This window comes from Stegodyphus dumicola, chromosome 10, assembly GCF_044657685.1.
Source record: "Stegodyphus dumicola isolate Sdum_Otavi_A_Nest chromosome 10, ASM4465768v1".
NCBI lineage: Eukaryota > Metazoa > Arthropoda > Arachnida > Araneae > Eresidae > Stegodyphus > Stegodyphus dumicola.
The window spans coordinates 86,719,578-86,734,556 of NC_140777.1; the positions used below are offsets into that span (position 1 = coordinate 86,719,578).

The following is a 14,979-nucleotide window of genomic DNA, read 5'->3' on the forward strand; positions in this document are numbered from 1 at the left end:
TTGTTCCTTTTAGAAAACTTTCAGCAAAATTCTGTTTTTCTGCAGACATTTTACTGCAGTTTTTTCCATTGCTGGCAAAAAATAAGTTTACGGCAAAAAATATCACGATTTGTTTATAAAAATAATTGGAATTTGGAATACAACAAAAGAGAACACATATAAAAATGGCAGCGTTGCTTACCTGAAGAGCTATTACGAGCATGGTTGCCAGTGTTTGGCGCTCTCTGAAAATTTGGCGACTTCTACTAAAGTGGTTGCGTTAAATGCGTTAGAACCAATAAATCAATAGTCTCTTTTACAACATAAAAACTTTTATATTTAAAAACAATTTACAAAAATGCATGCTTCTGCACACGAACACCAGAGGAACCGCACTACTAACTCAAATACAAATACGATTACAGTTTACCTGCATACACTTTCTTTACAATTAAAGTTGCAGTTTTAGGTATATGAAATAATGCAGTTAAACAAACAGTTAGCAAGTAAATAAGAGTTCAAAAGTTCAGTTACGGTTAAACTGCCGCAAGTTCATCTTCGATAAATTTGACATCTCGGAACCTTTCTTCGAATTCAATCTTCAAACATTGAAACTTACTGTGCACATGTTTTGTACAAATCAAACCCATTTTGTAATTTTTTTTAGCCCAAAGGGACTTTAGACACATAGGGGTATTTATTGCTACCAAATATTATCGTCCTGTATTATATTTATAAAAACTGAATAATGAAGAATCTACTTGAATACATGAATATTTCTCGCATTGTGAAAAAAACAAAGGTACCTAGAGCCATAAAATTTTGAATAATGTACTCCTCCAACCGTCACTTGGAAGCCTGAATTTTAAATTTCGAATTTCCTGTATTATCTATTTCATGTTTTGTAACACTTTAAGGAATTTTTGATTAACAAATTTTAAAGCAAACAATGGCAACACTGTAGGGAGGAAAAAAAAAAAACATTTTATCTCCAGCGCGCGAGACTGTGTATCGAAAATTTTAAAGATAGGCTCTTTTAAATATTTTGTGATATTGCTGTTGAATTGAATTTTATGGTTTAAGTGAGAACATATTTAGTAAATAAAGGTAACACACAAAACGTTAAAAAAGCCCTTTTGGGCGTAATATAGAATCTGAAAACTTTCAGATTTGCTTTTTCTTTTTTTTTCTTTTCTTTTTCTTTTTTTTAAATAATCTCAACTTTTTTCCTTAACTGAGGAACGCGAGTTTGACATGTCTGCTGTAGCATATTTTATATTTCACAAAGTGACAATGCATTAGAAAACTAGCCGATAAAATGAAAAAAATCTCTGCAATTCGAATGCATATAAATAAATACACAATGAAACATATAAACTTAATAGACTCACTTTTGCTGAAAACTTTAGTGATTATTCCCAAATGCAATATCTTAGCTTTTTTTTTTTTTTTTTTTTTTTTTTTTTTTTTTAAACTCAGCTTACATGAATTTTCTTCTAATACACTTATTTCCTGTTTGTCTTGACTCCTTCCTACTCTGTGATTACAGCTGATTGAATAATTGGCCTCAGCATGGTCTGCAGCTGTGGCGAATCGAGGTTAAAGCCATCCATCTTTTGAGCTCTTGATAGCTTAATTGTAAGGTTTTATTGTCGTCTACTGCTAATGAGTATTTTAAAACGAAAGTGCATATTGCTGAAGAGCAAATTTTAAAGTACTCTTTATGTTTTAGAGGTGTGTTCGTAAAACTCCGTAAAATTATTATACTCTACAAGTTTAGTGCTATAGCTGATTTCAAAGGTTTCGACACTTGTATCTCTAGGGAATGCTCACTGTTTTTATTTCCTTGTACGAAGTAAAAAGGAAGTATTGTAATCGCGAAAATTTTCAGGCAGCATATTTCAATGAAAATATCCATTTTGATCGCTATCGAACGCAATTTAAAGATGTTTTTGCGAGATATCTGTACGTAAGGTCAGAATAAAAGACTCGTTTCCTCGAAAAAAAATTATAAAACCGCTTTAAAACTAATTCTGAAGAGAATTTTTCGTGGCGTCTCTACGAACGTATGTACGTACGTATCTCGCATAACTCAAAAACGAGTAGCCTCAGAACGTTTAAATTTTGCATATAGGACAACTATAACATGTAGATGTGCACCTCGTATTTTGGTTGCAATCGGCCGCACCAACCAAACGTATATAAATATATTTATATATATATCCACTCTGTTACCTATCTCAGTGATCTCAGTTTCTTTACTCTTATATGATTGTAAATTGTACATTTTTTGCTTTAAAAATGATTGAATTATATTGTTTTTATCTTCCGGTTAAGGTTTTTATGCCTTTAGTAAATCTGTATGCAATAATTTTAGAATTATGAACAATTTAAAAATTGTTTAAGTGACGCTAAGCCTTTTTTTTTTTTATGGCGGCCATTGATTGTTTATATTTGAAACAGCAGACTAGTGGATTTGTTGCCAATCTAGAGAAACGTAGTTTCTCAACAACAAAGATAACGCCTTCATTTATTATTGCAAATTAAATCATACTTAATCCTTTCTGGAATTTTTTCGCGGAAATAAGTGTTTAAGATTTACTTCGTAATTTTTAATAGAGATATTTTGAGTTTTTATGTATTTTTGCCTTGTCGCGAAGTGAGAACTGAATTAATTGAATGAGAAATACTCAATCGTCTGTGGAAAACTGTTTCTTTTTTGTTTTGTTTGCTTAATTTCTTTTATATACGTTGTAGCTTTATTATAGTATTTGAATAGAACATGTGGCAACGATTAGATAATTCTTTAAATGATATAAATTTTGTGCATTCTGAGTTATAATATGAACGAAATATAATACTGTCAAGTGAACCTAGCGCCAGAGTGTCGCTATGTTAAACAAATAAAGTGAATTTTAGAGAGTGCATTTATTCTATTATGGTTTATGCGCTGCCGGTGAAGTAGATTTTATTCAAAGTTTAAACGAAATGCAAGAAAAAATGTGTATAATTTAATATTCCGTACAAGGAAGTCATGTGGTGTGCACATCAGATTTTTTGCTTAACTCTTCCCGCTTCTCAGAGATAATAATCATATTACGTATTTTATTAAGAGTCCATGAATTCTATATTTATCCTAGATATTATTAGAGTCTCTAGATGACATGTTTGTCATAAATAATTATAGTCAGGAACCTGTTGGATAAATGGGCCTTTGAAACAAATCAAATTAACAGATGCATTACAGTATACATTGGCGATGTTCAATAGACAATAATGGCGCGGCGGATCTGACCGAGTTCTACAATGAATCTAAATGCCGCATCTAAGTCTATACATGTGTGGTTCAGCTGTATTTCTATATAAATGAAAATTCAATCTAGTTTAAGAGGAATTCATTAGAATACCAAACAAATGAATCTAATCTAAAATCTATTTAGCATCTCATCAGCAACATTCTAACTGCATCAAACAAATCGAAGTTCTAATGTTCAGACTGTTGCCACTTAGCGTTCTCTAAATGAGTGCACTTCTACTCGTTTTCGTGTTTCCCAGAGGCAGAGAAAAGTGGCTATTCAAACCGGAACCGACAGTATTACCAGTATTCTACGGAGTCGAGAAATGACTATTGTCATGTAAGAATAATGCATAATAGTCCGGTACTCTGTTGTGCATAGTAAATATTAGAACTCCATGCATCCGGACTAATCGTAGGCTAATATACGGAAAAGTATATTGGTAATTTATTCGAATATATACAGGGTGTTTATAAAGTCCCGGACCCATTTTGATGTATAATAACTCATAAAATAATGAAGATATAAACAAACTTATGGCATTTATTGATGGAATATTTTATATATTTTCCTTTTCAGGTTTGAATATCTTTACTTTTGCAAATATCGTCTGCGCGTGTGGTTAATTTCAGATAATTTCATTTTCCAGTCGAAATATATGTACTTTTCTAAATATCGTCTGCTTATTAATTGCATTTTCTCTCTTTTGTTTTTGGCAACTATTGCAGTGTTATGGACTTTTTTCCTTTGGGTATTTGTAAAGGACAACGTTTACAGGAGGAGAGTGTCGAACATTGATAATCTAAAAGTCACAATAGCCTCTGTGGATGCCGACATGCTTGCCGGTACCTGGCGTGAAATTGAATATCGACTTAATATTCTCCGTGCAACGAAGGGGGCACACGTGGAAGTTCATTGACAAGGGTCATGAAACTTTTTGAGTCTATCTAACCATTTATGTTATTAATTTTAATCTATCTTTATTATTTTATGAGTTATTAAATATCAAAATGGGGCCGGTACTTTATAAACACCCTGTATTATATTCGAAAAGTGGGAATAATTGTTTGGTTTTTTTTTTTTATGCCTAAGAAGAGTTGCATAAGAATATACAAGTAAGAAAATTTTATTTTTTACACCTTTCACTTTATTCATGATATTATCTTTCATTATCAAAACAAAAGGCGTTTTTTTTTTTCAGTGTCAATGGCGTAGCTAATTAAAATTATATTACAGGTTATATTCAAAAAACGGAAACAACAAAAAAGAAAAAAAAGAAAGAAAAACAATCCATTTTCAAGAATGAAATATCACACACAAAAACAACGTGCTTTTAACACCCCAAAGGTAACACGAAATAACTAACAGCAATTAAACTAACTACTGTTTATATTAAAAAAATTATTTGGAGAGAGACGAATTAGTGTGGTTTATGGCAAAGCACGTAAGAGGAAAAAGCTGTTTCCGGAGGACATTTTCTATGAGACAAACTGGCTCATTTTCACGTTACACATGCCTGGAAAGGGATATATTGCTTATTTTGTTTAAAATATTATTAGAAAAAGGCACGTGTAATACCTGATCAGTGAGTCACAGATTAAAAAAAGAGAAGTTGATATATAGACTCTCCTTAATTTGTAACTTGAATAGCTAATTTTACCTCTTACACAGGTTAGGCTGTTTGAATACGGCAAAGCTACTACGGTTATCTCCTAAGAGGAAGCTTGCATGGAAGACTTTCTGAGATTATTTATAAGCCTAAAGGGAAAATTTGCCCAGAAGGGCTATTAATTTCGTTTTCGCATTTTGCATCGTCCACTATAAAACCGCGTTTCACTTTTCAAATTGTTGCCCCCAAATATTAGAGCCCTGCATTATATTTAAAGAAATTGATAAATGAAGAATCTGAATAAATGTGTGTATGTTTCTCGCACTGGGAAAAAACAAAGGTACCTAGAGACATCCAATTTTGAATAACGTAGCCCTCCACTCGAATATGGGAATCTAAGTCCAAAAACTAATTTTTGATTAACAAACTCAATGATTTCGAAGCGAGCAACGGCAACAGTGTACGAAAAAAAAAACACTTTTATTTTCCAGCGCGCGAGACTGTGTATCGGAAATTCTAAAGATATGCTCCTTTTAAATTATTTTGCGATATTGCTGTTGAATTGAATTTTATGGTTTAAATGTGAAGAACATGATATTTAATAAATAAAGGAAACACACAAAACGGTAAAAATCGTTTCTTTGGGCGTAACGTAATTTGATAGCTTTCAGATTTTATTTCAAATGAGATTTACTTATTTTGTATATAAAAATAGACACAAGCTTTATATAGAATAAGAAGCTAACTATTACTAGCATTATTTATATAGAATAAGAAGCTAATGTAATTGAACAGTTACGCTTAATGTACATAAAAATGGACACAAGCTTTATATAGAATAAGAAGTTAACTATTGCAAGAATAGAAGCTAACTATTACTGTTTTAGAGCTTTAAACATTCGGGCCACTAAATGGTAAAAGAAAAAGGGCAAACGAGCTATAAACAATGAGCAACATTCCCAGGAAGTTTACAAAAAAGAAAATTTTTAAATTAGGATACATGCAGTTTAATTTAAGAGAAAAATTCACATAAGAAGGAAATGCAATAGAAATATACATTTGGGATTTCGGAAAATGTTCGTATGTTTAACAAAGTTTTTCCTAATTCTTTTAAATAAGGCGAATATATAGAACATATAAACGTGGCTGAAGACGACGTTATCTTCTTTTGTACGATTTGATTAGTCTGTAGAATCATATTAAATTTCACAGTTGTGTTGCTTAATAAGAGGTTTCTTTAAAATAAACAGAGTGTCTGACAAAAATCAGTACAAAACGGCAACTTATTTTCTGTATCACATTATTACCTTTCGAAGTTCAAGTCAGTAGGTACTGCAAAAAATGTTTGCAAGAATACGAAAGTCTATGCAATAACAAAAAGCTATAAGCATCTTTAGCTATAACTGTACCCTTGAAGTCATAATAAAATTAAATTTTCTCAAAATATTGTAAATGGTAATAAGAAATAAATCATCATATTTGTCATTGCAGTGCGAATTATTATTATTATTATTATTATTTACGTGTTCCGCCCCAAGGGCACTACACGGAAGGGACAGATGCCTTCGTGGTAGACTTTCTAAGGGAAATTGGTTCTTATTACGCTTTACACCTAGGGAAAACCATGAAAGCTTCCATGCAGCCAGCCCATTCGCAGGATTCGAACATCGGACCGAATTACCTGTGTTTAAGGACCGCTCGCCCTCTGGTGGGCCTGCAGTGCACTAAGGATAATGACCAAGAAATCAGAAGTATGCATGTTTGTAGTCTTTTTATACTTGAAATCTCTTTCTTGGCTTTACAAATCTGAATTTTGTCCTCAGCTTACATAAGATCAATGCTTTTTAGCTTTTGTAATCTTACGGATATGTTACTTATATAAGAGCCAGTTTCTCTTGGGAAGTCTTCCACGAAGTCATCTCTTTCTTATACATTCCGCGAACTTTAACGTAAGTGAACAGTTGAAGAGTTACGCTTATTGAATTCTTAAAGCAATGTTAGAGGCTTAAGAGAGTCCTAACAAATGCATGACAGGTGATTAGCCATCACATTTACGTATAAATAACCCAGTCATTATTATTTTTTTGCACCACTCAAAAAATTATTTTCGTAAATCAAAAAGGGAAAAAATTAATTTTTGTTTACAGTATGAAATAAATAATACAGTACAGTTATTAAAAAAAATTGCATTTTTTTTGTTTTGTTTTTACTTGGGGGTTATTTCTTTCAAAATAAATTTAAAAAAGGAATTTGAAGAAAATATTTTTAACAGCGTCATTTGTGTATTGAATTTAATTTGGAAACACACCTTCGCCTGAGTGTAAATTTTAAAGACAATTATAATGTAATAAATAGGATATACCCATAATGATTATTCCAGCTTTATTCTCCTTTCTTTTCAAGAAAGTGTCTAATTTCAAACTCAAAACGAAAAAGGTAAGGAAATTCCACAATAAAATTCTTTCTAAATTTATAGTAAAAATCTAAATATCAGGCCATCTGGGAACACAGCTAACCTGATTAGTATAGTGGTTAGCAATGCTAGCTGTTACAGTGTTGATTCGATCCTGGAGAAAGTTTGGGTACTTGCAAGTATATAGCGCCTTTGTGGAATAGGGGCACCTAAAATATTCGGAGCCGAAAGTCCTTTCCAAAGGTTTAGTGGTAGGGGTAGAGGATCGTGAATCCGGGGGGGGGGGAAATACCGCTTCAGAACTGGGATGAAAATGAGCAAGTCGCAGTGTTATCTTAAAGATATCCAAGGCCCATTCCAACAACAGGCGCAGTTCTACTGTATAGTCCTCACCATGATAAAATTCACGGACTCGTTCTGATGGCGCCTTCGTGACGTAGTGGTTCTGAACTTCGGGCTGGTATTCCAGAGGTCCATGGTTCGATTCCCGGCGAAGACAATTGCTAATGTTTCATCTCTCCGGCTTTTCCAATTAACCTAATATCTCTACAGCCTAATATAATCAAATCCCAAGATTATTAAGTTTTGGTTTTCCCCATGTGTAACGTGTATACGAGCCAGTTTCCCTTAGAAAGTCCTCCACGAAGGCATCCTTCCTATTAGGCAGATAGCCCTCGAGGCTTTGCCATAATTGCACACACACACACACGTTCTGATGTTACTCTCAGACAAGTGAGATAAGTCACAACAACAGCTGAGTTAGATATTCCAAGAATCCGGAATTCCACAAATCCTCTACAGAACAAATAAATACGTTTGTTGTAATGCAAATGAGAAAATTTTATTGCCTTATTATATTATTAATATTATTTGTCGTACTGTGTTTCAACTAAGATCATCATATTTGTCTAAACACATAAACCATTTTTATTTCAGCTAAAAATGAAACAGTTTTTGTTTATATAAATCCTACATATAAAAAAAAATATTTTACAAACCATAAATAATCTTATAATTGTGTGTGCGTGCAAAACAAACTATTCTCTTCAAAAAATTAAACTCTCATTTTATCGTAAATTAAAATTCTTAGATAAAAATGCCATTTAAGTCAACAGAAAAGTTAAAGAAATTAATAAGCATAATTTGACTTTCCCCACAAAAAAATGATAAAAAAATTCAGATGATTCAAATTTTATTGCATAATGAAATAAATTTAATTTCTTTTGCTTTTTTAAAAGCAAAAATTTAAAATAAAATCTGAAAGCTTTCAGATTGTATATTACGCCCAAAGGGGCTTTTTTTTTTTGTTGTTTTTTAACGTTTTGTGTGTTACCTTTATTTATTAAATATCATGTTCTTCTCATTTAAACCATAAAATTTAATTCAGCGGTAATATTACAAATTTCCGATATGCAGTCTCGCGCGTTAAAGATAAAAATGCTTTTTTTTCCCCCGTACAGTGTTGCCATTCCTCGCTTTGAAATGGTTGAGTTTCTTAACTAAAAACTCATAATTGCTTTACAAGATATGAAATAGATAATAAAACAAATTCCAAATTGGGGCTTCCAGACGCCCTATTCGGGTGGAGACGCACGTTATTTAAAATTGGATGTCTCTATTTACCTTTGTTTTATCAGAGTGCATACATAACATACATATATTCCCCCATATTCTTCGTTATTTAATTTATTTAAATGTAATACAGGGCGATAATATTTGGTGGCAACAATTTCAAAAGTGATTCGCCATTTATGGTGAATCGACGCAAAATGCCAAAACGAAATTAATAGCCCTTCTAATATAACGCTCCTTCGAGCTAATAATTTTTTTAAAAAAATTTAATTCAAATTAAAGAACTTTTCTTTTTTTCCCTTTCAGATTGCATTCTTTAAAAATATTCTGTGCCTTTGAAACGAACAAAAATAAAAAATAACTGGGCCGTTTCCTTTACTTTTCGTATACCCGCTTTAAATTTCAGCAGCGCCCCCTACTTCATTATTCAATCACGGTTTTCATTGTTTGAGCACTGCCGATAAAGCAACCGTAAGAGTAACTAAACAATGACAGGCAGACTGGAATAAGGAGCGCTGCGAATGACATCACAGAACTCCATGTAGACATCGGTACACGAGAGTAGCTAGAAAAAGAAGCACAGTGGAAATCTTTTTCGAAGAATATGCGTAAACTTAGGCGGATAACAAGCAGATACTAAAACAGCGAATTTCTCACCTCGTATCTTTTCACCATGTTGCGTTGTGTTGAAATGGTCCTTCTTGTTATTTGTGCATTTTTATGGATATTACCTCCATCGTTTGCCAGTGAAAAAGGTAAGAATAAGAACTTGATCTAAAAGATTATTCTTACTCTAAAAACAAAAACAAAAACAATTTTTTTCCGCCCAAAATTTATTCTTTGGAATCTTGAGTTCCACTTGAAAAATTTAATGCTTTAAATGATCTATCTATATAAGTGAATAGTAAATATGATTTTATCTTCATCTACATTAATATTACAAAGACAACATTTTTGAAATATTCGAAGAGATTCTGTTTAGTTTTTATAAATAAACAGTTCCTGCAAACCAGATTGGAAAGAAATCAGTCGAACATCAATTTTAGGATGGTTTTGTATAATTTCATTGCGCATTTTCTCTTGATTCTAGGATAGTTATAGTTTCGCCTAAAGTTAACCTCTTTAATAAACATCTTGGCCACTGACTTCAGATTTCAATTTTTCCTGTAATACGTGGAATTATTTTTAAAAACATTTGATACCCGATTTAACTAATACGGATTTATTAAATTTCTCGATTTAACGAATTCTTGGTAACAAAAGTTAAACAAAAAGCATTTCTTTTGACAAACATTTTATTCCGATTTAATGAATTTTCAAAAAAATCCAGGCTTTTCTAATTTTTAAATTTTAAACTCTCTGATAAGCACATTGGCCATTAAATTTAGATTTCAGTTTCTTCTCTTATGCGTGGAACTATGTTTACGTACGTTGGATTCTCGATTTAAGGAACTTAGATTTATTAAATTTCTCGATTTAATGAAGTCCTGGTGCTTGTAACAAACGTTAAACAAGGAAAATTTCGTTTTAACAAATATTTTATCCTCATTTACCAAATTTTCAAAACATTCCAGGATTTTCTATTTTTAAAGTTTTTCCAGAAAGTTTCTTTTAACTTATTTTTCCCCTTTGAAATATTTATAAACTTTTTTTTTCAGTAGTGTAAATAGGAATTATATTCTCTTGAAACACTGGGATTAAAGAGTTGTTTGTTTTCACACTGCACAAATAAATTGAACCTTCTCCGATCCGATCAGTTAAAATACAGAAATAATAAATCCGATCAGTTAAAATACAGAAATAATGAATCCGATAAGTTAAAATACAGAAATAATAAATCCGATCAGTTAAAATACAGAAAATTTATTAGTCGGGGAAACATCATTTCGAATCGTGACTAATGTGACGGGTTTTGTCATTCATGGAATGAAGTGTCATCCTACTATCAGTAACTAATACTGAAAAGTTAGATTTGTATTACAATGTGCAATCGAAAACTTTTAGTGGATGAAATAATTTAAATACAAATGTTAGTATCAGATTTCTATCTAAAACATTTACTGCATAAAGTAAATTTTGGAAACTTCTGTCTTTCTAGACTAAATTTATACTACATGTTTATTTCACTGAAATCTTTCTATTGACTTCAATGTGTAATTTTTGTGTTTCACCGCATATTTATATGAATATTTTAATGTTTTGGGACTTAATTTTAACGAATAATTTCAACTTCAGATTCATTAAATCCAGATTCGAACGTATATTAGTAATTTTTCATATATTTGCAATGGTTTGAAAAACTCGCAAACTAAGTTAATGTACAAACACCAAAAACATATTTTTTAATGTGAATACGTGATAATACGTAAAATATATGTATTTACGTACCTATTTCGTTATTTTCTGCCATAAAATATGTACAGATCAATTGAAGAAACTTCTGATTTTTTTTATGCAATGTTGTAATAATATAAATAACATCCCAATTGATCTTGATTGTTGATCAATTGATTTTGATCCCAATTAATTCCGTACATTAAATGTAAATAATATTACAATACACCGCTTGCAAATATTTTATGATTTGGTTATGATTTTCTTGATAGCATTATTTAATTTAAAAAATGTAATGCCCTATGCGGTACTATTCGGGTTTCGCATAAGAAATCGCCAAACTATTGTTGATGCCAGTGCTGCCAAAAATAATTCCGGCAACCCAAACGCAAGAAGTATAATAGTAAATAACTATTTAAGATTGATGTTTTAATTTAGATGAAAGGTTAATTTCATGTAATACATTTTTATTATTATAATTTATATAAAAAAGGCTAAACATGACTGAATGGAAGCATAAAAGTAAATAACTATTTCAGATCATCATTATAATTTCTATAAAAATTGCTAAACATAACTGAATAGAATACTGCATCACTATTTCGCTATCGAATTATCGCTAAAGCATAATTTTATCTCGTTGATTGTTTAAACATAGTTTTCTATAATAAATGATGCCTTTTCTTTGAAAAAATTCTCGGTAAAGTGCAGAATCGATCACTTATTTGCCGCTTTTTACAAGGGTAAAAACAATTGGATTTTTGTCAATTTTCTTTTACTTTTCAAGTGAAAATAGGTCGATGTGTATATAGATAAAGTCAAGGGTGTGTGCAGTGCCATTTTTGTGCAATTCTGGGATTTTTTTTTTTTTTTGAAGTGAAAATAGGTCGATGTGTACATGGATACCGAGTATGTGCAATTCTTAAAAACGCGTCAAGCAGTGGGTGATTCTGCCACTTTACCCAAAATTCTATTTCACACTTTTCGACATGGGCAATTCCCAAATTGTTAAATCCGTAGGATATCAAAAAAGGATTTAAAATCAAAAAAGGATTTAAAAATTAAACTAGCATTTCAATGGCGTCTTAAGAAATATAGAACTATATAAACTTACGCAATCTGAAATCAGCGCGTACGCTAGATTTGGCGCGCTATTAAATGGGCGCGTTTGCTAGATTTGGCGCTTTTGCGCATACATTTTCGCTGCAATTTTTTTACGGTCCTCAAAACGGAATAGTACCGTCTTAATGCATATAGTAGATATAAAATATGCATTTATTAATCGATAGCTTAATTTATAGGGTTTTTTTAATATTTTATTACATGTTCCACCATTAGGCACTACACGGAAAAGGAGAGAGAAACCCCGTGGAGGACCTTTTTAAGAAAAACTGACTAGTATCCATGTTAAACATGGGGGGGGGGGAAAGCCCATGCAGCCAGCCCGTTCACCGAGATTTGAACCACGGACAGAACTAACAGTATACAGCGGTTTTTACTGCTCGACCAAACTTATGGGTTAGATTTCTGTTCCACTTAGGGTAAAATCCTAGTATACGGTGCAGCCTTGGCGCGATTTTGAAAATTATCGCCAACACCAAAAATGACCCAAACAACGTCTATGTACTATTATACACTATATACATGCCCAAACAACATCTATGTATATACTATACACTATATACTAAGTATATATTATGTATAACTATATATATTCTTTGGATGACCCGTTTACTACTCATCGTATATGTCTTTTTTTTTTCTCATCATAAAGTCGCCAAAAGTAGCCAAATCCCGTGTGCACCGGATACTAGGATTAAACCCAACTTAGCTGCTAACAGTTCAGTTTACGGAAAGGTGTATGCGGATATTTTACAACAAAAATGAACGGGATGTTTCTGACTCAATAATTTCTAGTTCTAAAACTGTATCTTCGCTTAAAGTTTTTTTTATTGTTATTGTAACAATGAAAATCCATTGCTATTCTATATAGCCATGAATTTTGTAGGAATAACTAAAGTTTTAGACAGAGCTGATTAGCATTTTAAATCAGCTTTCCCCAAATGAGTTTCATCTCTTAAATTCCGTTGAATATTCATGTAAAGCAGCCAAGTGTTTCACGCATTCCAAATCCTTGGTGTTTTGTTTGCGAATTGCGTAAAACGCTGTATTTAAAATGCGATTATTTTAGCTGTTAGAAAAGAATTTCTTATCATTGTTAATCGGTAATCAAGCAAATATTTTTCTCTCAACCGTCAGACAGATAATTTAAAACGCCATTTGATTATTTAACTATTATTGTTAGGTATTAAATATATTTCAGTAGAATTCATTATATCAGACTAATGTAAAATATCTCACATTCCTTTTCAAAAGCAGGCTTTTATTTATTTATTAATTTGAAGCATTGACTGTTATAAATTTTACGAAAATTTTATAAAAATTTATGGTATTTCTGTAAAAGAAATTACACAAACTAGTTTTATTATGAATGAATATTTTTACTGCCAAAACTCATTCAAACAATTAATATTAATAATAAAACCCAGTGCTCAGCGAAGGGCTAAAATTATAATGTAATATGAAATAAATCTCAGCATTCTGTTGTCATTTATACCTAAATTTCTCCGCCATAAAAAGAAGCATTTTAACCCTAACCGATTAGTACACTGTTCAATATCGCGTGGTTTTAACTTTGCTCGGAGAACAGTTGCAATAGCCCTGCTAATGTTACGGGCATTAGCATCACTGATGAGTGGCTTCTCAATTGCAGCACGGCCAGCAATTCCCTGTTTATGAAGCTCCCTTCTAATTGTTTTGGTACTCACAGGGTTCGGTAACACAACATTCATTTCAGCAGTAACTTTTGCAGCTGTGGTCTTCTTATTTTTCATCACAATTGCCCTTAATGATCGTCTGTCACGATCACTCAGGACACACTTTCGTCCGCGCTGTGATTTAGCAGACGATGTTTTTCCGCTTTTCAAATATGCGGAATAAATCTTCGATACAGTACCTCTTGAAACACTAAACACCTCGGCTACCTTGCTTACGGAAGCACCTACCATACGTGCTCCAACAATTTGCCCACGTTCGAAGTCTGTTAACTCTGACATAATGCAATGACAACCTCGCATAACAGTACTCCGACAACAACTGAACTGTTTAGCACATTTACGAAGTTGTATAGGTGGCGTCAGTAGTCAAAAACGCCAGCGCCACCTACATATTTCATTAAAATCAATCTTTCTTTTCAAACATGCATTTCACAAGGTGTTTCCATATTTTTGTCCATCCACTGTACATACACATACATACACATACATCACTTCACTTCTTAATCCGGTCTCGATAACAGAACGGTACAAGTTCAGTAAAAAAATTCAGTTTAAAAAAAATGGCTTTTATTTCAAAAATTAAATACTTTTGTTTATCTTTATTATTATTATTATTATTATTTTTGTATCTAAATACCATATAGAATTTACTGCAATTAACAAAATTACGTAAAAAAACTAAATGAGATAATTTAAATATTTTATCTTTAAATACGAAATTAAAAATTAAAAAATCTGATGTTGACACCGCATGTTTTCCTTATAGAGCCTATTAAGTTTTTTTTTATTTATTACGTACTTCTCCATTTGGCACTACACGGTGAAGAAGGGATGTCACATGGAGGACGAAAACGTTTGAGGGGAAACTGGCTCATATCCACATGAAAAAAAACCCTGAAAACGCCAGTGCAGCCAGCCCGTTTGCCGAGTTCAAAACCC

At 32.0% G+C, this 14,979-nt stretch overlaps 1 protein-coding gene across 1 annotated transcript in view; it reads left to right on the forward strand.

Annotated features, from left to right (window-relative positions):
- The first annotated feature begins 9,332 nt into the window (after positions 1 to 9,332).
- LOC118195614 (adhesion G protein-coupled receptor L1-like) overlaps positions 9,333 to 14,979 on the forward strand; it is a 211,595-nt gene continuing 205,948 nt past the window's right edge. The window contains exon 1 of the mRNA XM_035366950.2: positions 9,333 to 9,624. Coding sequence (XP_035222841.2) covers positions 9,543 to 9,624 — 82 coding nt within the window. The 5' untranslated portion in view covers positions 9,333 to 9,542. The remainder of the gene's footprint in view (positions 9,625 to 14,979) is intronic.